General features: G+C 39.4%; 1 protein-coding gene across 1 annotated transcript in view; it reads left to right on the forward strand.

The window, feature by feature from the left end:
• The first annotated feature begins 332 nt into the window (after positions 1-332).
• Positions 333-26,584, forward strand: part of LOC140150640 (uncharacterized) — a 31,009-nt gene continuing 4,757 nt past the window's right edge. The window contains exons 1-2 of the mRNA XM_072172699.1: positions 333-394; positions 18,660-19,132. Coding sequence (XP_072028800.1) covers positions 19,051-19,132 — 82 coding nt within the window. The 5' untranslated portion in view covers positions 333-394; positions 18,660-19,050. The remainder of the gene's footprint in view (positions 395-18,659; positions 19,133-26,584) is intronic.

A 26,584-nucleotide genomic window follows, 5' to 3' on the forward strand; every position in this document is an offset into this window, starting at 1 on the left:
AAGAAAAATAATTGAAAACAGGGTCAGCAAGAGATTATCAGAAATTTCCCCAAAATATTTGAAAAAATGGGGTCTATTGGTGACAGAAAAACAAGGCGGTCATTGGGTGAGAGGGAGTTCAGTAAAACAAAAAAGGGGGTCATTGAGTGAGAGTGAGTTGAAAAAAGGAGGTCAATGTGGCCGCACATCCCCGTTACCCATTTTTAATGAGTGCACTCCCGGCCTTTTATATTACAAGAGTGTACAATCATGGTACAATGCACTCCAGCTCAAAACTCACCGGCCTATATTACAATCATCATTTTACTCATCCATGAGACTCAGCGAGTCTAGTTGATTCCACGGGGTTATCTTACGTACCCCCTAGCGACTCTAGCTTTCACGTTACTCATAGGTAAGTGCTTTATCAGGGGCGTAGCAAGCGGGGAGACAGGGTGGACGAAGTCCATGGGCCCCGAGGGTTCAGGGGCCCCGAGCACAAACGCGAACATTAAATAAGGGCTGATAATGGAGGACCGGATTTGCCATTGGTCCAGGGACCCAAAATTGCCCTATGCATCTTTCTTTTAACCCCAATAACAGCATTTTTTTGGCCAAAATAGGGCAAAATTTTAAAATTTTCCGCGCTTCTCTCGCATTCATATAGTAAAATTCATGTTGAGCTGGGGCGCGCGTAAATTTCATAGTAACAACGGAACAAAATATGTACTAGTCTCCCTCTATATTATACGTAAACCAAAACTTGGCCACTGACTTGAGTGCACATGCCTTCCTCGGCACGTGAGTTCGGAGCCTCTCAATTTTGGCCTGGCCCAGGTCCCCATAAGGTAAATCCCGCCCTGGTTAAAAGGGCCCGCACTGCTCCTTGTCCACGGGCCCCTGATGCTCTTGCTACGCCCCTGTGCTTTATTCCGTAGTCTTGGTTAATATAATAACTGAGTTTGTTTGGAGGGGTATTGTAAAAAATCTAAACATTTTGCCTTTTGAACCCAGGAATATCCCGAGGGGCGTACACTGCAAACCAAAGTGTTTAGGGTTTCTGTAACACTTTTTAAACACTGCAAGGTGTTTAATTTTTTATTTACACGGTAAAAGTATAGGACATAATAGTTTTGTCAAAATTTCGGTTTTGATTGCACCATTTTTCAATTCCGACTATACCAATTTTGTTAAAATCAAGCCACAATAGAAATATCGATTATTTCTGTTATTAGAAATGAAGTACAGGTTGGACATTTTGGCAGTCACAAGTGAAAAAGGTGAAATCAAAACGGAAATTCTGACCAAACTATAATAATTATATAGACCCACACGATGTGCCTTACATACAGAGGTGGGAAATATGTCTTTCTTTAGCAAACTATATTAGTTTGAAACGCTAAAAAATGAATTACGAAAAAAGCTCACGGGCGAAGCTAAGGCCTATAAAAACCAGAAGAGACAATTCATGCCTAAATTTAACACCAGGAATTTTTAAAAAATGTATATCCAAGCACGATGTTTTTAACTGACATTTCTGAAGGAAAAAAATATTGCTTTATATATATTTGACCGAAAAAAAAAATTTCATAGCAAAAAGGTGTATCTCTGACTTGTGCTGATTTCAAAATGTATCGATCGACTTTTAGTGCGACTATGCATAACAATAGGAGGTGGTGACTAAAGTTCTGAGTGAAGTTCTATTCTGTAAGAATCAGTCCTCTGGTTATGTTTAGTACATTTACCTATTTAAAAGCATCATCAAAGTTAAATTGCTAAATCCCAGGGGCGTGGCAAGTCATTTCAGTCCCAGAACAATAACTCATTTACTGACATTATCGTGGGTCTGAACTATTCAAAATTCTAGCCTTGTTCACACAGTCGGACTTAAACCACTTAATACCGGACTTAAATTACGTCGGTAATAGTATCGGGTATAAGTGGCAGTGTGAATGAGCGTCGGATATAACTATATCCGACGTAATGTGGTTTAAATCCGACAATTTAAATCCGAAGATGACCAGGGTTAAGAGCTGTTAAGACCGATCGAAACGTTACGATCGGTAATAGTAATTACGTGTGAACACTGAACAGCGCTTTTCGGTTTCACCTTTCTGCGTGATTCAGCGTGAAGAACACTTCCGGGTTAAATTAAATCACTCGCGCAACTGATTTGAAGCAGATTATAAATAGTGTGACCAGTGAGAGATAAAACAAAATCATCATGGATGCAGGTGCGAATATCAAAGGCAATAGAGGAATGAACTGGCAAGAGAAGGAGACATTAGCTCTGCTGACCATTTCCGGTTAGTTATGACCGGTAATAGCTCGGATATAAACACGTCGGACATAGAGCTATTGCCGACTCGTCGTGTTCACACAGTCGGACTATTACCGGACTTAAATTACGTCGGTAATAGTATCGGATATAAGTGGCAGTGTGAATGAGCGTCGGATATATAAAAAATTGCTATATCCGACGTAATGTGCTTTAAATCCGACAATTTAAGGCTGAAGATGACCAGAGTTAAGAGCTGTTAAGACCGATCGAAACGTTACGTCCGGTAATAGTACTTACGTGTGGACACGCAGCACTATTGGGCTGTCGGATATAATTGTGAGTAGGCCTATATCACTCGCGGAAAATTTTAAGCAGAGTAATTTATGGCTGCAGCTGCAAATATTAATATAAACTAGCGGGATGCAGGCCTTGCCGTTTAGATTTTAAAGGCGAGTGGTTAATCACTCGCTAGCATGATTGTAGGCGAGTGGTCGAATTTTCACAAATATCACTTATTTAGGAAATAATCAAGTAGAGTTTCTGTCTTGACACGGTATTTATGTACATTTATGTTGAAATGCGCGCGAAGCGCGCTAACATTTTTCACTTTCTACGCTTGGAGGAGTACAGCATCGATTAAATACTGAAATGGCTGATTCAGTGGCTGATTTTGGGAGATTCGCAGCGAGTGATATTTAGTGTCTATGGCGAGTGGAAAATCGCTCACTAAAAATCGAGTTTGGGCGAGCGGCGGCGAGCGAGAGCGATCGCTCGCCTCAAACGGCAAGGCCTGGGGATGCGATTATTTTTTTCGGACATCACCGTTAGATGAGTAAATGGGAGCGTTCACTATAACAGGAAGAATTACTATACAGGTAGAATCATTGAAAATGAACATTAAAATCTGTTCTTTCTTACATTTCCCTTTTAGCTTCTTTTTTTTTTTTTTTTGCTGCTTGTGATTTCCCGTTTCCATAGAGGGGTCAATTGGAATGACAAGGAAACATTGGCTATACTCAAAATTTGGAGAGACACGGAAAGTAGTTCTGGGATAAAAAAGCTTGGGGAGGAGATAGCCACGCTATTACATGACAAGGGCGGGGGCTCCCGATACGGTCGGGGAGCAGATACCTGTAGTGATAAAGGCACTGAAAACTCTCCATCGCACCCTCCATGATCGGGTGAAAAATTCAGGCGCAGGAGCAATTGACCATCCTTATTGGGATAACCTACACGAGTTTCGGGGGGGGGGGGTAGCCAAAGTTAACCCCCAGAGGGTTCGGTGGGGGGGGCAGTATGGCCCTGGATGTAGATTGAGATGAAATTTATTAAGCCATAAGCATGATAACAGAAAGGCATGCAATTGCATTTTATAAGATGATTAGGGGGTCCCAAATATATACGGAAAGAAAAATAGGGGGTGTCATAAAATATTTTTGATGACCAAAATGTAGGGAGTCACAACACAGCATGACTACAGATAGTGTGTTTATTTTATTCAAAAAGACTGATGCTTGTTGTTTTTGTTTGGGGGGTGTAAACGGTGGGGGGGTCATAAAATATTTGCTGCCGAAATAGGGGAGGTCGCAATTTTATTGAAGCCGACTTTTTGTAAATTTGGGACCCCCCAAGAAAAAAATAGCATGATGATGAGAGTCAGTGTAATTTTTTTTATTTTTTCATTTTTTCAAAGATGTCCACCATAGTAGGGCCTACATGTATAAAATGCGATATAGAGCTAAGTCTACTGTAAAATGGGACTACTTTGTCAAACTAAAATAATAATAATAATAATAATAATAATAATAATAATAATAATAATAATAATAATAACAATAATAATAATAATAATAATAATAATAATAATAGAACCTACATAAATACAAAATTGGTCTTAATTTTGGAACTTTTGAATTTGCATTTTTCTTACATGACATACCTACCGCATTGTCTGTAATTTGTTCTAAAGAGGGCGTTTATTGAAAGTGAATTTTCAGTGAAAACATTTAAAATCGGGTTAAATTTTCTGATGATGCTCATGTAGAAAGAAGGGATTTATGACCGGTAATAGGCTTTAACGGACATAATACGTCGGGCATACGCTTGCGAAGTTACGTCATTTATCGGATTAATTACCATAGCAATAGGTGAAAACAATTTTGAACATTTCGCGCTGTACTACAAGCAGGTTGCACTCATCACCTGTATGTCTGCAATCATATATTGAATACAATACCGGTCTTTTCAAAGATACTAATCTTACAGGTGCAACTAATCAGCATGATTCACCTAATGCTATGGTAGTTAATCCGATTATTACGTAACTTCGCCAGCGTATAGCGCTATTGCCGACAAATGTGGACGCACTAAGGGATTAGGGGAAATATTTAATTCGATCGGACATAAGCCTAGATAAATATTACCGGTAATAAGTGCATGTGTGAACACAGCTTCTGTTGGCAAAGTGGACAATAGAAGCACAGCTTTCTAATCCCCTATTCACTCTATTGTGGACCATCCTTCTGATACTTCGAGTTTTGATAGGTCTTTTGTCATGTTATGGTTTACTACTCTGTTCTGTGGCTGTATTCAGGAATGTGTGCTAAAATTTTGTAACCTTTTTAACACAATAAAGTCTGCACAAAAAGTAATGCAGCTGTTATAAATACGCCTATAGCTTCAGAACTAATAATTGTTTTCACAATATTTCAAAATAAAAAGGACGATTTATTTACTCGCAGTTTTATACCCAATTTGTCAAATTTTGATATAAAATTGGATCGATTGAGCCCATATTTATTGGTCGAGCTATGAGTTTTAAAAATATTATAAAACTCATAGCGAGACCAATAAATTTGGGCGTAAACCAATATTTTTACACACTTGGATCCATCAAAACATAATAATGTTCATTATCATGCTTTGAGAATCGTCCATCCTATACTTTATACACATTTTTAAAAAACAATTATTCTGGATATCTGGCACCCGCTGAAAGTGGCGACCAATTTCACCCGATACCGGAGATCTCTGCATCAGCTTACAGTCCACGATCACCGTACACGTAGCGTGTAGATATCATAACACAGTTTAGCGACCCACTTTAAACGGTTACAAAATTTTTGACAAAATTCATAGGCCCTATTTGTGACCAAAAATCACATTTTTTGAACACAAAAATCACATTTTTGACCAAAAATCACATTTTGGACCAAAAATCACATTTTTGACCAAAAATCACATTTTGACCAAAAATCACATGTTGATCAAAAATCACATTTTCGACCAAAAATCAGATTCTCAAAGCATAATAGGGGGGGGGGCCCTAATGTTAAAAAATCGAATGGATCCTTTCGCACGATACACATAGATATTGGTCTCGCTGTGAGTTTAAAAGATATCGTGCTCGGCTATCGCCTCGCACGATATCTTTTAAAACTCACAGCTTTGACCAATATCTTTGTGTATTTTGCTCAATCCATCCAATTTACAGCAGTGTTTTGAAAGAAAAATACCCGAATTTAAAAGTTGCAGCTACATGTATTTGTATTGACTGTAGCAGTCACCCCGGGCAGTCACCCGGCTTTCGCGGTTCGTAAATAAATTCAATATTACAAATGTATCACCACCTCCGAGTTTTTATTGCGAACAAATGTTCCAACTCCCTAATTTATTACCGATTCATCAGTCGTTTCATTTAATTCCTTTTAATTAACTTCTTCTTTGTTGACCCCCCCCCCCCCGTGTTGTCTCCTATCCTCCCGTTCTTTCCGCTGGTCCCTTTGGCTCACATCCCTCTTCTCCCTCTTATCCGCTCTTAGTACTTCTTCCTAGTCAACTGCTAAAAAATGTGTGAATGTGAAACATAAAATGTACAATTTTTAAGTCAGTATATAAGTAAGTCCTATGCTCAAAATATTTATAACGGCTATTAATTTGCATTTTTGCCATGTTCGCAAATTTTCACCCATGCATCGCGGATTGTTAAATAATATCGCCAAGTATCAAAATGTGCGTATCTCTATGTTGAAATATCGTGAAAACATTAGTTCTTAAGCTATAGACGTATTAACAGGTGCGACTGGTGCGTAGACTATGCCATAGTCGAATTTTGATAAAAATATGTTATTATTAATCATGATGAACGCATTCCGCGGATTCCGTTAACTCAAAATTGTACTGATCATGCTGATGTTCATTAAAGTGTTCAATAGTAAAATGGTCAGAAAGAGTTTATATCAGTTCGGGGGCACTGCTAATTCAAAGACGTCTCTGATATCAAAGACTCTTCAGTGCCGAGTCACCTGACAGTATCATAATTCAAAGACGTCTCATAAATCACATACTCCCTAGTCTCAAAACCCAGCCGCAAACGATATTGTGAACGTGAACTGGCGCAACGGGAATAATTTTGCGAGTAGGCCTAATCAGCATGATCACAGGGTTGTAGCAAGCCCAAGTGCCTGCTAGCTCCTGCTAATTTTACTATCCAATTTATGAATTAAATCGCGGGCTCGGGATACACTCTTTCTAGTGAACGTGAGAAATCGGAGAATGCTAACAAAATGTTGCTCTTTTTCATAATTGAGCTTAAATGCTGCAGAATAACTTTGCTCCCTCGACGACATTTTGCAGACTTTCAATTCTCCGGACACATCAAAACTGTTTATTGGTTATTTTCGGAGCATATATATTTTTTTACAGATTTCCAACTGAGCCGCGAATTTTAGTTTCAGGCTTAGGGGAAACTGGGGTAATTGTGGCCCCCTTTTGCATTTTTACCATGTAATTCTTTAAGTATGAACTGGAGAAGTAAAATTTCTGCATGAGTGGATAGAGGCAATGGGTACCTATAAGATGTGATAAATATAATTGGAAAATATATTGCAATTAGCATAATAATTAACATGTTTTAGGGGCCACAATTACTCCAAGCGCGGTAATTGTGGCCCCTGAACAAAATAAAGAATTTAAAGAGTATTGTGAATCCAGTTCTTCCTGATAACTATTAATAACATGTTTTACAGTCATTGCGATAATTCTAGGCCATTTGGACTGGTTATTTACCAGAAAAAGGCATTTTAAGGCATTTTGTAAAATACTTGTTATTATGCTAATTTTTGCATGCCGAAACTGCGGCCGGATCTGACTGTTCATTATACTTCCTTGTTTTGACTTGAAAACAAACTAAATGTGACATGATCAAGTGGAATGAGTCACATGTCGGCCCTGGTCATAAATGAGTTTTATACATGTTTTTAAAGATGACATTTAGAGCTTTCAGAAACTGAAAACCCCATGTTGATACGACTTTTCTTTGTGAAGAACATCAATTTATCAATCGCTTAAAACAATATAAAACAAAAGAATTTTAACACTTTCTTTGCCATTATCTCAAAATCAATATTAGCGACATCCGACTCATTCCCCTTGATCGTGTCACAAATATGTCTTTTTGTTTCAATAATGACCCCAAATGGCTAATTTGATTAACATATAACAGATTAAGGTTACGGAGGGTGAAAATTCCACTCAACTTGTCTTTTGTTTTTTAATTTTTATTTATGAAGTATATGTATATATTAAACATCTCAGAGATGTAGATTGAAAAAATTGTATCAACAAAGTATTTTTTAAATTATTTTTGTGTATCAATATTTGCTCTAGATATCCCACAGCACTAATTCTTTTTTAAAGACAGTTCTTGTTTTAAGGGGACACTACACTAAATCCTTCCGCATTTGGTGTAACTCATGGAAGAAAGAGAAGGTGTGAGGGGCTATCATTTTCTTTGGAAGGGGGCATCCCAAATATACCTGGGGGCCCGTGGGTTAGATTTTAAAAGGTATGCCAACATTTCCTGTCATCCTCCCCTGGCCCTGCTCTCAGCCAGCCTAACTTTGCCAATGTGGAAACTTTAAATGGCCTAGATATTATGATGCAGATTTGAATGTTTCTGTAGTGTTTCCTAAGCCTTATAAAGATGCACTGTAAATGTTTGCCAAAAACTGCTCCCCCCTCCCCCAGGACTCATAATTATTATGCACCTAGTTACTTTATTGTATTTTCACATGTATTTCAATGGGACATTTATTTAGTGATGTGCCCCTTATAGTGATTATTATTCCAGTGCATGAACTGGCAACCCTATCATTTTCATTTGATTGCTAAAATCACTGAAGCATATGCACAGTGGAGCATGAGTATTCAACCAGCACTATACTAGACAAAATCAATAAAATAAGTACTATCACCTTGGCCCTGGCAACACTAACTAGCATTGTAAACAAGTTAGCACATGGTTTGAACATGATAATAGATAGTGTGGAAGTTTTGGCAGAAATTTGTCAATTTCTGCAAGTTTTGTGAAAATCAATTGATACTTCCCATGCAGTAAGGATTATCAGTAGTAATACAGGAGCACTGCACCTGGAATATTATGGGATTGTGAATTGATACTGTGAAATAGCAGAAAATGTGAGTACTTGAAACTAAATGTGTGGATATCTCAGAACTCCATTTTGGACCATTTGGCCTGATATGCTGAGATGAAATAAATTATTTTAATGTTTCCCGTAGCTGATTCATAAAATTTTGATATGCATGTGTTAGCTGATACTTCAAAGAAATAATGTAGGGAATAATTGTGTCAATATATTGGCACACTAAATTAATATTGTTGTTGCAAAAAAGACGACATTTACCCCATCATTTTCATTGACATTCTGTGAACATGTAAGCTTACTGTTTTAAATCAGGAGGACCTATCGAAAGAATAAATAGGTACATTATTTCATTGGTTTGTTTGTAACACATATGCGAAATCGCAATGAAATCGGACCCTCTCCCCATATTTTCCTGGCCTCTTTCCCAAAAAACCTCATGCTCATGAAATTGAACACAAATTGAAACACTTACAAAGTACATTTGTGTATGAGCTATGACGTTAAAAGTATTACAATAATAATCATTAGAGTGTCAACTTTAAGATGAAGTATGATTTTTAGGCCTGCCATGTTTATTTTTTGAAAAACAAAATATTTTAGGTGGCTACGTGCAGCCAATTTGCCTACACAAGAGTTCAAAATCATGTATAACCTTAATGACCAAAATAGCTTTTTAGGGGATCAGATGCAAGTAATTTGCTTAAGACATGAACAGGGGCCACATTTATCCCAAGCCGGGTATTACATAAAATTGTTATATCAATGGGAACTGTTATGATTACCTTTCATGTCAAACACATACAAAATAGTCAGTGATACAACCAATAAGTACCACCCTATGAATAAAAAGTGGACTTGCCACTTTTTTAGAGCCATTGCGATGTCGCTCCGCTAATTAGACCCCCCTCATAAAAATGTTAATGCTATTTGAATATTTTTTCACCAAACAGTAACATAAAGACCACTCTTTCATACAATACAAAGTTAAGTCACCTAGACCAATGCTTAGTATAAAGACACCCTGATAAAGACAAAGGGGCCACAATTACCCCGGGGCGACAATTACCCCAGTCTCCGCCTATATTTAACACTCGTGCTCAATAATTCCTTCAATTCAGCCTAAGTTTAGGCTTTTCTGTTTTGCTTGAGGGGGATGTGCTATAATAGGCCTATAGTCATTATATCTATGAAAGATAGGCCTATAATTCCTAACAAATTTCCTGCGGACCTGACTTCTGCATGGGTATGAACCTGCTCAATTAGGCCTATATGGATAAATGCAAGTTAGCCTTTTCTTTTTTGACGGAGAAGGGTGCCTGAGGGGGATGTGCTCCCTCAGAAGGCACAATAAAGTCATTTGGTGTAAAAGTTTACACTAATTATTCGTATTATTTTGGGCATAACAGATTTCAACGGACCCGACTTGTGAGGGGAATATTATCCTCAAACTAAAAGCCACTTGGTGCATCATTTTGCATTAGGCCCCTATTATTAACTTATGTCATGATATATATGTATTTTAGAATGGATTTCCAGTGGATGCGACTTCCCGTCACAAATTTCAAGCATGAACATAATTATGATGCGCAATGACTCAGAACGTAGGCCTCTTCCTCGTTTCTTCTTGTTTTCTTCCTTGTTTTCTTTCCACTTTTCCCCCTTTCGTTTGCCTAAAAATCCCCGGATATTGAAATGAGCCTGGGTGGCTGTGGCAAAACAAAATTTTCAACCCAGTTTTTGCTAATATTTTGTCCTGATTTTTGTAACATTTTCGTTCCGGTATTATTGGCAGTTATTTTATATATGTTTTCAGTTGTCGGGTTATTTCTTTCAATTTTTGGGAAATCAGACCGAAAAAGTAGACCTTTTCTTTTCCTCCTTTTCCGCCCTTCAATTTTTGTAGGGGCACTATACTGGCCCACTGGCTATGCCCAGGCCCGTACGCAGAGTAGGGCCGTGCGGTGGGGCAAAAGACAACAAAAAAATCCGAATATGCGACAGAAGCGAGCAAAAAAATATGTTTTTTATGCTTTTTTAGTCAAAAAAAGGTCCAAAGTTTGTGAAGAAGGTCCACTTTTTACAAAATCAGCACCCCGCAAAAAAACGGGACTGGCTATGCCACTGCTCTATCACTCCCCTTCCTCTCCCTCCCTCTCCCTTCCTCTCCCTTCTCTCTTTCTCTCTCTGTCTCCCTCATTTTTTTTAAGACCCGGGGCTGCAGGCCCCAAAGCCCCACTCCCTGGGCAGTGGGCACGCGTCTGGTTTACCGTAATTTGTTGATCTATTTTGAGCCACCTAATCATAACATAACCCTACCCCTATCAATAAAATACAAGTGTCCATATTTCTCCGAATTCATCCCATGCACGTGTGCAAGAGTCAGGCCACGAGGTTAGGCCTGAACGTTTCCGTAGGGGCCTACCATTTTCAAGTCATTTTTGAATATATTTTTGAAAAGTTGCCGCCACAATGCGTGCCAAAAATCTCTCCCCTCCCCCCTCGTTGACTGGCCAAAAATTCATTGTTCCCTCCTTTTTTTGCCTTGCCAAAATATTCACTCCCCATGACTTGGGATTTTTTGTTACTTCAAAACGTTGGATATGGCTCGATTTTGCCAATCTAAGTGTTTTCTGGGACCATTTGTCAGAATTTGCACAGATAGATATGATGTTTGCACAGGCAGATATTTGCTAAACATAGGAAAGCATATTCCGATACAGTCACCTTCTTTCCGATATGCTGCATCTAGCCCCAAACTGTAAAAAAGCACGACGTATGTGATATCACAGACCCCGTATGTGAAATCACTGACCCGTCTTTGATATCAGAGACGTCTTTGAATTAGCAGTGCCCCCGAACTGATATAATTAGATGATTTAGTGACAATAAAAGTTATTGAATGCAACATATCTTGCATAATTATAATGGCTCACTTCAATACCGAACAGTTCTGATTTTGGAATATACCATGCAGTTTATTGATTGCGAAAGCCCGAGTACCGGTAACACTTGGGAAGCTAACAAACAGAGGGAGTATACGGTGACTGAAAATATCAGATGTGAAAATCTAACAATTGCACACAAATTAATACAAATCGGCGTTTTATGCTTAAATTTAGCCGAAGTATGCAAAATGGGCTAGTGGACTACGGAGAAGTCTAACAGCTGCGTTACTTTTTGTGCAGACTTTAGATGGACATCTTTTACTAGTGAATAGCTATTGTTACTATTCATTGTGACATATCGCGATCCACCCATAAGATCTTACATCCTGTAAGCAGGGTCGGACCTGGGAATTTTCAATAGTCGGCGCCGCTCTGCAAAAAAATCCGCGTCTGTGTAAGTGATGACCAGCTCTTACGTTTTGAAAGAACTTCTGGATCTCGTCCAATATGACAATATATTTGTTTATTAGGGACCGTTCACAAACACTTGTTGGGGGAGGGGGGGGGGGCTGATACAAAATTTTTCGGCCCACCTTTTTGAGATCTCAAAAATTTCAGGTCTCTCCCCCCTTTTTGACATGAAAATTATGGGTCAACCCCATAGAAAAGCATATAAACTCAATTTTCACAGGAAAATTTGTGTTCATTTTTTCAGGCCCCACCCGGCCTACCCCCTTAGGAGGGTCAAATATTTTCAGCCCCCCTTTTTTGCATCAGGCCAACCCTAACAAGTGGTGTGAACGGTCCCTTAGTTACTTTCTATAATAGGCTATTTTATGAGAATATATTGGGCCTCTTTGTGTCACATTCACGCAGTGAAATCTAATTCCACTCGAACCCATATCTCATATGGACAGTTTATCCCTTACATACCATTTGTATTGAATAGCTATTGTAGCCCACAACCCTGTGGTTAATGATTCCTAATATCCCGAATACCCTCGTTTGCATGCCTTTTTATATAATCCGGCCCACATCACAAGGACTATTTAGCCCCTTTAATCTTGCAATGAGAATGTACAGTGTATGAAATATTTAGCCTTTTTTCTAAACATGTTTACAATTGGCTCCAGCCATCACATAATTATAATAGGCTTTAGGGGTGGTGCAATAATTATGTGTACCCCCGGGTGGTGAATTCTCAAAATGGTCTGCCAAAAATCGCTTGCCCCCCCGTTTGGCCGTGCCAAAAAATCTTTGCCCCCCCTTTCGACGTGCCAAAAGACCTTTGCCCCCCCCCCTTACACATGCAAGATTTTGGAGAACCCGAATTTAAAACCTTAAATTGTCTTATCATATAATGCGAGCGCAGCGAACAGGAAATTTTGCATATTTGAACGTGTTCCTAACGTTTTCCTACGCCTTTTAGGGCGTATTATAGAAACAATGCCCAAAATATCTGTGCCAAAATTGCTTGGCCCCCCTTTCGACCTGCCAAAATCGCTTGACCCCCCTTTTGACCTGCCAAAAATGCTTGCCCCCCTTTTGGCATACCAAAAACCTTTGCCCCCCCTATAATTCACCACCCCGGGGGTACACATAATTATTGCACCACCCCTTACTGATTGGTGAGCAAGGTCAATACAATTGTTTACCCAGTGATAAAGCTGAGCATATAGGAATAAAAAAATCCCTTAAAAAGGGATGAGCAGCGACAAAGTTCATCATTTGGCTATATGGGGAACAAATTTAGAGTAAGCTAAAAAAGTTACCTTATCAGAGTCTGAGTTGAGTCTTCATTAAGGGGGTACTACACCCCTGCTCAATTTTGTGCATGTTTTTGCATTTTTCTCAAAAATTATAGCGTATTGGGGACAAGTAGGATATGTATATTATAGGGGCAAGGACTACAATTACTGCACTGGAAATTTTATTTCAGCACAGACAACAGTTGTGGAGTTATAATCAAAAATGAGGAAAACCAATATTTGATCAATAAATCAATAACTACTTGCTTTGAGTTGCTGAATTTTCAGTACAGTAGTTGTAGTCCTTGCCCTATAATATACATATCTTACTTGTCACCAATGTGCTATAATTTTGAGAAAAATGCAAAAATAGGCACATAATTAACCATGGGTGTAAACCCCTAACTTGCCGTAACGCAAGCTACGTCTTAACTTTTTAAGTGTCACCCCACCTAATTGACATACATAGTTGGCAAAGGTCAAACAATTTTTATCGTGTTGGTCGAAAGGGCTTTGTGTGTAGATTGTAAAAATCCACTTTGCTCGCTCATATGCTACCCGTTGCCATGGTAACGACCCGGAATGTATTTTAGGCGATTTAGCTCATTTCAAGCTGAAAATGCTGAAATTTGCCTAATAAAGAATGGGCCATAGCTCTAATATTCGAGAAGATAGAAGAAATTTGATTATATCCTGACAATGGACCATCTTTCTACTTTCCAACAAAAAAATAAAATTATTCATGAGGTGTTCGTTTGTATCTTTTTTGACCTAGCAACACTTATAGTTTTGCCATTTTGAAAAAGTGGCAATTTTGACCTATTTTTGAGGTGCTAAACACTATTGGCCGTGACTCCGAGAATATTGTAATTGTGGTTGTGAACAAAGCAGACCATGCCCCATTCAAAATTGATATAAATGGCTTGGGGATTATATTAGTAAAGCGGAGTGTTGCCAGAAAATAACACATTTATTGAAAAAGGCTAAATTTGACATAGTGTTTTTTCCCCTGTATTTAGGTAATACTAAACATATTTGTTATGTTTGTGCATCATGTTATCTCACAATTGAATGTTTTTGATCAAGGTATTAAATATTAAATGAATTCAATTTCTATTTTGATATTTAAAGTGTTGCCAGTCTTCAAAAACAGCGTTTTAAGGTATTTTAGTCAAATAATTACGTGTAGCTAGTAATTGGCACATATTTAAGTCTAAAACCAAATGATAAAAGTATAATCACTTGGACTATACGTCTAGATAATAAAATAAAGAAAATCAGTAAGCTTAACCCATCGAGCTCTATTAATACCTGAGACGAATATACCTAGGGGAGACCGGGGCAAAGTGGAACACATTTTTTTTATCCAGCCCAATCAGGATTACGAAGGAAGGCAAGGCAAAACTTAAGGTTTACAAGATACATATTTGGTGCATACGCACCAATATGAACCTCGCGCCAATCGGGCCGTCTTCACGTACCAGAGGTAAAGTTTGACATATCGCACGACTCTGTGGTTTATTTGGCTAACAAGAAAGAGGGTTAAATGCACAAAGTACAAAAAAGTGACTATATCTCATCAACCAATGATCCTACAGATATGCGACCACTGACTTTTTTGTTCCTTATGACCAGAGGAAAAGTTTGACATATCGCACAACTCTGTGGTTTATTTGGTTAACAAGATAGAGGGTTAAATGCACAAAGTAGAAAAAAGTGACTATATCTCATCAACCAATGATCCTACAGATATGCGACCACTGACTTTTTTGTTCCTTATGACCAGAGGCAAAGTTTGACATATCGCACGACTCTGTGGTATATTTGGCTAAAAAGATAGAGGGTTAACTGCATGAGTGTGATGTTCTTATTACATGAGCTTGGCGATTGAGGGCCGCATATACAAAAGTTAATGGGGGTATTCCGCTTTGCCCCGTGTTCCACTTTGCCCCGGTCTCCCCTAAATATTCGTCTCAGGCTGAACTATTTAGGTGCCGTTCACAAAAAAATTCGACATTTTTGTAAGACGGGGGGTGCAGGCCCTCTAAATATCCCTAAAATCCTTAACAGATACCTTATTTCAGATTAACTTCTTTGAAACAATAAAAACTTTACACATTCAAAGCTTTATATTCTTTTCAAAGTCCAGAATCAAGTCAAACAGTTTTTATAATCACTCTTCAAGGCAAACATTTTACAACAACACCGTATAAAGAATTTATGACCGTCCCTGCCATTTTCTTTTCTAATGCATAATTCATTAGCCCGACATGCAGACACATTCAGCATTTTGTACCGTAAGAACTTCGTGGCAACATGGAAAACGTAGCCCAAACCTGAGCGCTATTAATATTAGAGTACTTGACAGAATGATTTGTCATGGCAATCCGGCTATTATTCCGCCCAATAGTCGTGTTTTAGGTTCCAATTCCAATACATACTGCTTTCGGCAGAAAAAGTCTACGATCGGGCCTATTTTTAGGGTCGGTCGGGTTACACCAATCAAAGAATTTTTAGGCTTTACTAATATGAATGTATGCTGTGGTCCGGAAAGAATAACAGAATTGCCGAATGGGGTTCACAATTTGTATGTAGGGTATCTCAGGAAATGTTAACAGTTCAGTAGCGTAGCCAGCCTGACAAAAAATGAAAGAAAAAAGTGCCCCTTCGACAAAAAATGAAAAAGAAAATCAGGAGGGCAAAGGAAAAGAAAAGTAATAAGGAGTCTTTTTTAAGGGGCAAGGAGCCCCTTATCCACCAATAATTCAGCCTGCCAAAATAGTGTAAAATACACAATTTTCGCGCACATTGTGCCAATAAAGCCCTTTCCATCCTGATAATGGACGGAAATAGTGTAAAATGCCATATTTTTGCGCGCTACGCGCTCACATCGTTCCAATAACACTATTTGTAGGCCTATATCCGAACCTCCCCATGTCATTTTTCTCACATTTTTCTTGTCAGGCCCTACACAAATCCATTCGATCCATTCATCTATACATACTGCAGTTACTGTCCGTTTTCCTATACACAATACACAGTGCTCTCACCATTGAGCTGTGACCTCTACAAATCGTGCCACGTTAAAAGGATAGGCATTTGCCTAGTTAACGTCAATGTGTGAAAAATAACCGGCCAATATTAAAAGTACTCTCAAAACTTCTAGCAAATATATTTCTCTAACATGACCTAAAATTACAGCTAGGTTAGATGTTCAGAAATATTCGTACTTTGGTAAAACAGTGAGTGAGGGCAAGGTATAGCTAGCCAAATCCCGTGTTAATTGAATGGAGATTTGACCGAAAATTTTGGTTAACGGACCGCTCACTTCTGAAGAATGCCACACGAAAACGGTACAAGCTACATTTAAAGTACTCTCTGTTCGATCATCATGATGAGTTTTTTAAATAGTACCGTATGCCGAAATTTGGTACTGTAGGTAATTGACAAAGGGTCGTACTTCGCTGATGAGTAAGTGACAGTGAACATGAAAATCAGGGCCCATAACCCAAGTTAGTAGCTAGTTAGTGGAGGCCGTCACGGGACTGATTATTGAAGTGCCTTATTAATAGATACGCACGATTTAGGGCAAGAAAAAAAACCAGGGATACTTTTGGAGACATCATCATCATCATCATCATCATCATCATCATCATCATCATCATCATCATCATCATCGACATCATCATCATCATCACTTTCTACATTTTTTCTAAACAACATAGGCCTACCGTTTTAATAAGATTTTTTTCTTGAAATGCATGTAACTATAATTATTGTTTAGAGCGTGCGTGATGAAATAAAACATCACGATTTTCATCACAAAACAAAGTAATAGGCCTACAAAAGAAATACATTTTTCGAGAGTGATTAAATAAAACATCACGATTTTCATCACGGAACAAAGTAATACATAAGACATCGTTTGTTTGATTGCAATCAACCGCGACAGTTCGTCTCACACACATGCACTGCGATCAAATAGGTTGATGACAACATTTGATTGAATGGACTGCACTGCGCCATGATTACGTGCACCGGTTCAAATCCTTTGTTTGGAGCCAATCAATAATTTCACGTACAGCCTCTATGCAAATTAGAGTTTACACACGCTGCAGCTGGGGTAATTGACCGAAGCTGGTTGCCGTTAGTGATCGAATGCATGAGCTTATTTGCTTTATTGAATCGATTTACTGGATTAATTTCCTGTTAACTGGGTTTAATGCCACAAAGGTCGAATCAGGCTTGCCATGGACCATAAGTGCATCATGATAATAATACGCATCGTCTGTGTGTCTTTGTGTCTGTCTGTCGGGGTGTCTGTCTGTCTGTGACTCGTGTCTGTCCGCCTATTTTCTCGGAGACTGGCGGTCGCACGTTCCTCAAACTTGGTGGGTGGGTGCATCTTGACCCCATACAGAACAAGCTTGTATTGGTTACTGTGTCAAGGTCACCCGAGGTCATCTAGGGGTCATCTGAGGTCAAATTAGCAAAAACTGTCGTATTGGTATGAAACTTGGTAGGTGGAGTCAGCATTTAGAGCCAAATTTTTGAAGGTTATTTTGGGGTCACCCGGGGTCACACAGAGGTCATTTGAGGTCAAATAGCTTAAAACTGTCATATGGGCATGAAACTTGGTGGGTACAGTAAACATTTAGAGCCACATTTTTGAAGGTCATTTTGGGGTCATCCAGGGGTCATCTGAGGTCAAATAACTTAAAACTGTCGTATGGGCATGAAACTTGGTGGGTACAGTCAACATTTGGTGTCAAATTTTTGGAAGGTCATTTTGGGGTCATCCGGTGCACCCAGGGGTCATCTGAGGTAAAATTACTAAAAGCTGCCGTATATGGGCATGAAACTTGGTGGGTACAGTCAACATTTAGAGCCAAATTTTTGGAAGGTCATTTCGGGGTCATCCAAGGGTCAGCTGAGGTCAAATTAGTAAATACTGTCGTATGGGCAGTAAACTTGGTGGGTACAGTCAACATTTAGAGCCAAATTAAATTTTTGGAAGGTCATTTTGGGGCCACCAGGGTCATCTGAGGTCAATTTAGTAAAAACTGTCGGATGGGCATGAATCTTGGTGAGTACGGTCACCATATTTCGAGCCAAATTTTCGGAAGGTCATTAAGGGGTCACCAGGGGTCATAGGCCTATGAGGTCAAATGAGTAAAAATTGTCAGATGGGTATTAAAGTTGGTGGGTACAGTCACCATCAGCCATGTAATCCCTCCCAGCCGAGAACCGCCAAATACGGGTAACCGGGCGGGTAACCTAGTCCTATAATAATATGCTACAATTGTTTATATCATTGCAGGAAGTGCGTGTGCCAGTCATGCGGCTACTTTCCGTGAATTCTTTCTTAACGACGGTCAAACAAAGAGTTACAGTGACGGTGGCTATATTCATCAGCGACTGATACTACAAGAAGGTGCTATAGTAGACATCATTTGCCAGTCCTATAGGCCAGTAAGATATGGGCCTTTAAACGCCGTCGGAGTGGAGTGGACTCTGGCAAGGGAACGTAGCGATCTTGGGAAGCATCCGCTTTACGCGGTTGATCATGAAATCTTTCCAGTCGAACAAAATTTCGAGAAGTATCGCTCTGAATATGTGAATGGTCCTTCCTTCGATAACTCTTACGCAGCCAAGGTGACGTCAAAGATTCGTTACACAGCTCGTAATGAAGACCATCAAAAACGACTAGCATGCCAAGGGAAGATCTCAATTCTGATAGTTCTCCGGACGTCTCCTCGTCTATCAACGCAAATCTTTATTTGATTATCAGACGTAAGTGATGATTATGACTATTAACTATTCCTGATAGTACATGTAATACATATATCTTCTCCAGGTCCGTAACCAGGATTTATTTTGGGGTGGGGGAGGGGCTGATTTGTGGGCGATCAAAAAGGTATAAAACCCCTATTTTTAGCTCATTTGCAACGCAAATGAGACTATTGTCATGGTCTAGATTTGCTATGTTTTTTACTTTCTCTTGCTACATCGTTTGAGTAATGGAGCTGGTACTTTGAGGGGGCGATCTTTGCATGATCGTTCATGATTGTTCAGCTAGAAAAATTCGGACCGGAAGTGTGATTTTTGGAGCATTTTGTTAGGGGCTGTGCCACCCCCCGTAAAATTTCCGAACGGCTCGCCAAAATCGCTTTTCCCCCTCTCGGATGGCCAAAATTGCTTGCCCCCCTTTTGACTCGCCAAAAATTTCTTGCCCACCCACAATTTTACCCTCCCCCAGGGCTCATAATTATTGCACCGCCCCTTATGAAAATTTCAGAGAATTTGCAGACTGTTTGTCGTGCTGATCATATTACAAACCCTGTACAAACTCCTTGATCTGGCGATGCTGTTGCATTTTGTAAAAGAGATGTTGAATTTTGTTGCTTCAATGTTTGCTTTTCAGTACATTCGGCAAGTCAATAGATAAAGCACCAATTGGGCTCGTGCTGTCTATAGGCCCTTACTTCTCTGCACGAGCCATGAGCAAGCAGTGTCTCAAATTCTCCCAATTAGTGCATATTCAGAACTAATTGGGCTACCAAATTGTTGGTTGGCAACCCTGACTATGAACAAACATCTCATTTACACCTATTATCACACATCTTAAAGAGTCACCAAACCCAATCAGTTATGTAAACATTTACATGATGACAATGATTAGGCCAAAAAAATGATTGTTTGTTTGTCCTCCACAGCTTTGAAAGAGGAGGTGCGGGTGGGCGGAATTTTTTATTTTTTTAAATTTTTTTTTTCGAATTTGGCGTATTCCTGGACCTAGCTAGAGCTAAAAGCTACAATCATTCATGGTGACTTAAAAAACAACAACATTTTGTTTCTTTAATATGCAAAGTTATAGTTTGTGTTCATGTCATTGTCTTTTAATGATTTCAAAATGGATATAAATCCAATGTATTTTGAAGTCATTAATAATAATAGACTATGACATGAACACAAATTATAACTTTGCATATTGAAGACACAAAGGGGGGGATCCTAGCATTTAGCTCTAGCTAGGTCCATCATCATCATCATCATCGGCTGCCCATCGAGTTCGATGAAGGCATAGTTGTCGAAGTTGATGGGTGTCTCTTTCTCCATCCTTCAAGGTACTTCTCCTTTCGCTCCACGGTTTTCCCAGCATCGTGGATCTTCTTCCTCAACTGACCCGGTCACTAGCTTTCGTCTCCCATGTATCAACATCCATGTCAGCTGTCTTCAGATGACCCTTCACAACATCTCTATACCGAAGTTTCTGCCCACCACGTTTTCGCTTTCCTTCTGTGAGTTCAGCATACATCACAGCTTTTGGTAGTCTTTCATCAGGCATCCTCACAACATGGCCGACCCAGCGCAGCTGGCTTTTCACTAGGATGGCTTCTAGTACGCTCTCCATTTTGGCTCTCTGAAGCACCTCTCCAATAGGGACTTGGTCCTGCCATGTTATTCCCATGATACATCTAAGGTGGCGAAGTTGAATGGAAGTTAACTTCTTGATATGTCTCCGGTAGAGTGTGTAAGTCTCAGTAGAATACAGGAGACAAGGTATGACAAACACGCGATACAGTTTACATTCAAGTCTTATACCACGCTGGGACCAAACTCTTTTTTTCAGAGATCCAAAAGCACTGGTGGCACCCTGAATTCATCTTGTGATCTCCAGATCGACGGAATTGTCCATGGAAATCACACTCCCCAGGTAGGTGAAATTGGTGACGGATTTGACAGGTTCGCCATGTAGCTCTCCATGTATGTAGAGATCAGAATCTCGGTGTTGAGTTCCAGGACCTGGTTGGTAAATTACCTCAGTTTTACTGATGTTGATTGTAAGGCCAAATGCAACTGATGCAGTCACAAAACAGTCCTACATGTTCTGCAGGTCTTCAATGGATTGAGCCACCAGGGCGGTATCATCAGCATATAGAAGCTCTTGTACACAGACTTCTTGACATCGAGTCTTGGCACGTAGACGGGCTAGGTTGAAGAGTTTGCCATCTGTCCTTGAACGGAGGAAAACTCCATGCTGACCATCTGATAGGTTGTCAGATGACATTTCCAAAACAGCTGCCAAGTAGAGACCAAACAAGGTTTGTGCCAACACACATCCCTGCTTAACACCATGACAAACTGGGAAGGACTCGGTTGTATCACCATCAACTAGAACAGTTGCCTGCATTCCATCATGAAATTCACGAATGATGTTGACAAAGATGTCTGGACAACCATACACACATAAATTTTTTTACACAGGTTATGTAAAAAATATACATAACATTAGGTAGCATATGAACTCCCAAACAAATAGGTATTTTTTACATAACCATGAATTATGTAAAAATAACATAGCAGATAAGTAAAAAAATACTATGGCTATTAAGTAAAATATTTACATAACTTTTATGTAGAATTTTTTACCTCGGCTATTAGGTATTTTACTACATAATTGTTATGTATTTTTTACACAACTTATGTAAAACATACATAACATTTTATGTAGCATATGAACCCCATAACAAATAGGTATTTTTCACACAGCCTTGAATTTGTAAAAAACAACATACCAGTTAAGCAAAAAAATACTTCATTATTAGGTAGAATTGGGGCTTTCTTTCTTTCTTTCTTTCTGTTTTATTTTATGCTGAAACATAATTCATGATAGATTTGAAGTCACAGATCTTGGTCAACTGTCAGATTCGTTCAACAATACAATTTCATGCATGAAATATTTTATTTTGTTTTTTCCTTTTTATCAGTTCATCTAGTGAATGTTCAATGTAATTTGTAAATTTTTGATGTACGATAGGCCTACAATGCTATAATAATACACTAAGCCACTGAAATGCTTCAAGCCTAATTCCCATATTTGGTACTGTAGGACTACCTACCAAAGTAATTTCAATGCATTATCACGTCTACACCGTATTACATCGCTATCTATCTCAACACACACATTGCTATACCATGTATACACGCAGTGTCCGGGCGCAGTATACAGTACGTACAGTATCGTACTGTATAGAATGTCGTAGCACGTTATCATGATCGCGGCAATAGGTACGCTGCAATGTCAATTCCAATGTTGATAAATCTAGTAAATGAACCCATAAATAGCCATTTTTAATGTCTCAAAGATATCCATACATGAGCTTATCGAACGAATCTCCAGTTTGGTTCCAACTTATGACTTCGAAACCTACCTATTTGAATGATGTTTCAGGAGGCATGCGCTACACGATCACATACACGTTGTGTCCGCCATGATTGCTTTCGGTCGGCGCTATAGTCTTACTTGAAATAGGTCAAAACTACATAAACTCGGCAAAATATCTGGCCAATGTATGTTTTGCCTTTCGAATAGGTGCATTTTAAAATTACATAACAACTGGTAAAACATTTTGATGAAATTTTACATAACCTGTGTAAAAAAATTGTCGAAATTATACACAACATCATTATACTTGGTATTTTTTTACATAATGAAGGTCCGATTTTTCTGTGTGTAGTGCTCCAGTAGTTTCCAAAGTGATTCTCTATCGATGGTGTCGAATGCTTTGGTGAAGTCGATGAAGACCATGTAAAGTGGTCTTTGCTGTTCTATTGATTTCTCCTGGGTCTGGCGCAGGGTGAAGATTGGATCAGTTGTGGATCGACTGGCTCTGAACCCACATTGGCTTTCAAGTAGTATTTTACTCGCAACTTGTTGTAATCTGGCTAGGAGAATCTTTGCAAGAACTTTACCAGCAGTTGAGAGTAGGGATATCCCTCGATAGTTACCACACTGAGTGCGGTCACCCTTCTTAAAAATGGTGACAATCATTGCATCCTTGAATTCTTGGGGCAGTTCAGCTGTACCCCAGCAGTTTTGGAAAAAAAACTGCACAGAGCTTGGATGATGCAAGGCCCGCCGAACCTGTACACCTCAGAGGGAATTCCGTCCATTCCATGGGCTTTACCATTCTTCATAGACTTGACAGCATCTTCAATTCCTTGCATGGTTGGCGGCTTTTCCATTCCAGTTGTGCTTGATGATTTTACAAGGTTATCCAAGACATTTGGTGCAGTCACTGCAGTGCTAGAGGGTCGGTTAAGGAGATCCTGAAAATGTTCCTGCCATCTGATCTTGATGTCACCTTTGTCAGTTACAAGAGTTGTACCTGAGCTATTGAGAAGAGGAGAGGCAATTGAATGCCTAGGTCCGTAGACTTCCTTCAGGGCTGTGAAGAAAGCTTGAGAGTTACCACTCTCTGCCAGCTCTTGCACGGCTTCTGCTTTCTTATTCCACCATTCATCCCTCATCTGACGTAAAGATCTTTGAACATTACTTTTGCACTCCTTAAACTTTCTGCTTTTAGAGCGGAGCCCTGTCCTGAGCATCTCATTCCTGGCAACTGTCCTTTCATGAAGGAGAGCCTGGATTGGTTCATTGTTCTCATCAAACCAATCTGCATTGCGACGGAGTGGTGGGTTTAGCTGTTCTCCCATAACCTCGTGGGTTGCCTTCCTAAGAGACTGCCATTGTTCATTGATTGTCGCTTCATTTGGCAGTCTCAGAGCATCCAGTTTTGCAGATAGCGCTTCCTGGAATTTAGTTCTTGTTTCCAGGTTATCAATGAGACTTCTAACATTTGCCTTCTTGGGGAGTTCTTGTCTTCCTCCTCATAGGCTTGATATGCAGCTTACATATTGTCCGTACAAGAAAGTGATCTGTAGAGCAATCTGCACCTCTCATAACTCTGATGGAAGTGATATCACAGATATCCCTCTGTCTTGTGAGAACATAGTCCAGCAGATGGAAGCGCTTTGAGCGAGGATGTTGCCATGAGTAGTACCATTTGTCAGGCATCTGAAAGTAGGTATTGGATACAGCCATCTGATTCTCGGCACTGAATGAGAGCAGTAGTTCCCCGTTGGAGTTACAAGCACCTCTCCCATGATTCCCTAGGATACATGGCCAAGTGGCTAGGTCCATAGATACTCCAAATCTGATATAAAAAAATCTCAGAACATTGGATAAAAAATGAATGGGCAGAAAATAGTTGGTTAAAAAATGCCCAACAATGGTTAAGATTCTTGAAGTTGGGCAAAATACAGTTTAATACATGGTTGGTCAAACCTCTAAATATGGTATTTCACAGGTTGGGTGAATTCAGAGTTCAAAATTACCAAATTACCTTTGTAAAGAACATCCTTTTCCCGCCAATAAAGTTGGGCAAAGTATGGTTTTGCCCAACCATGGTCACATGGTGCGCCTTTGCGAACTGTGATGGGTCAATGTGTTGGGCAAAATTCATTGCAGAAAACAAGATGGCCGATATGAGTGGCTTGCTGCAAAGCTGTGGATTGGGGTCTTCAAGATCTATTGGAGACATTTGAAGGTTAGAAATTTTATTATAAAGTATATCATTTTATCTGGTATAACACTTAGTTTAAGTATGTGCGAGGCAGAGACTGTGAGCAAGACTTACGATGATTTATCGGCGACAGCTACCACCACAACCGGTAAGCTTAACCAACTGTTAAGCTTGCCGGTTATCATGGTTATGGTGGTAGAGCTGTCTCGGCCTCGCACACACTTAAACTAAGTGTTATACCCGACAAAATGATATACTTTATAATAAAATGTCCTACCTTCAAACGTCTTCAATTGTAGTTCATTGTGTACTCATTTAACCGGAGTCTGAACTAACCAACATATTGGTTAAAATAATTATGAACAATGAAATGAACTTCCCATTCATAGTGTTTAACCAACTATTGGTTGTATTTTGCCCAACATGTTTTGCCCAACTGGTTGGTTACCGCAATGTTAACCAGTAATTGGTTAATATTTTTAACCAACCTGTGGTTATATTGTTAACCAACCCAGGTTGGTTAACAATATTACCAACTGTTGGGCTGTTCACCTGTAAATAAAGTTGGTTAAAATTTTTAACCAATGTTCTGAGAGTGTACCAATTTTTCACAAAAAGGGGTATCCACCGAAAAGACACCCATCGATATACCAAAATCGCTGAAAAGGTACCCCAAAACCAGGGCATATCCCCTACACCTTCAATCAGGAAGAACACCGGGCGTACAACCCCACCCAATTATTATACACCCTATAGACGAATCCAACGAGCCAAGTCATGGTCAGGATTTGGTCGGACATCTTTGGGTAGCCGCTAGCACAAAAATTTAATCTTTCTTTTGTCTACCTGTGTTTTCGCGGAAGGTGTAAAACGGGTGATGGAATGCAGTTTAAAATTTCTGCCAAGGCCGAATCATTTCATATTTTGACCCGTGGGGGGGGGGGAGGAGGTCACTCCCATTGTGGCCTGTACACCAACCGCGATAATCAACTTTTGAAAAGCACCCTAAACAAGGATTTAACCCTTGGCTAAAACGATACCCTATAAGTTTTCACACCCTAAACAGGGATTTTATTCCTTGCATCAAATTTCATACCCTAAATGTCATTTCCGCGTATTAGCAATTGCAATTTTGCTACCCTTTTTTCCAATATTTCGTGTTTTTGACACCCTAAACACGATACGCGCGTATCGTGCCTACCCACGAAAAACGACCCTTTTTACGCGTTTTTATTATCGCGGATGGTGTACAGGCCACAATGGGAGTGACCCCCCTGGGCATTTTGAGTGCATTGTAGCCAACGGCTACCCAACTAAAGGCTGCTAGTCAGGTGTAGGAATGCGTGAATTTGGATTCCTCTATAACCAGCACTTGATTTATTTATAAACACAGCCAAAAGTAAAAAGTCGCCACTAGTTCCCTCCCCATTTAATCAGAGTCTGATGAGATCATGGCAAAATAACTTTAATAAATTTGATATCAAAAGTTTAATCATCGTGAGCACAGGAACCGTTGTTTTGAAATTTGTGCAATTTTAATGGGGATGAAACTAGAGGCGACTATTTAATTTGGGCTGTGTTTACATAATGAAGACTTCACAAAAAGTAACTGACCCGTATAAATACGCCCACAGCTTCAGAATTATTAATCGTATTCATAATATTTCCAGGTATAACTTTAACTCTCTTCACGCGGGTGTCGACTGCAGACGACATGTTTCAAACAAATTTTAGAAATTATGTAAATTTTCATGACCATATTTGGATTCAGCATTAAAAATGCATTAAAATGAGTACAAACAAGCCTAGTATTGGTTCAGTAGTTCTTAAGATAGCTCTTGCCGATTTGAGAAAATATTTCAAAACTTTGAACTTT

Source organism: Amphiura filiformis, chromosome 4 (assembly GCF_039555335.1).
Source record: "Amphiura filiformis chromosome 4, Afil_fr2py, whole genome shotgun sequence".
NCBI classification, from domain to species: domain Eukaryota; kingdom Metazoa; phylum Echinodermata; class Ophiuroidea; order Amphilepidida; family Amphiuridae; genus Amphiura; species Amphiura filiformis.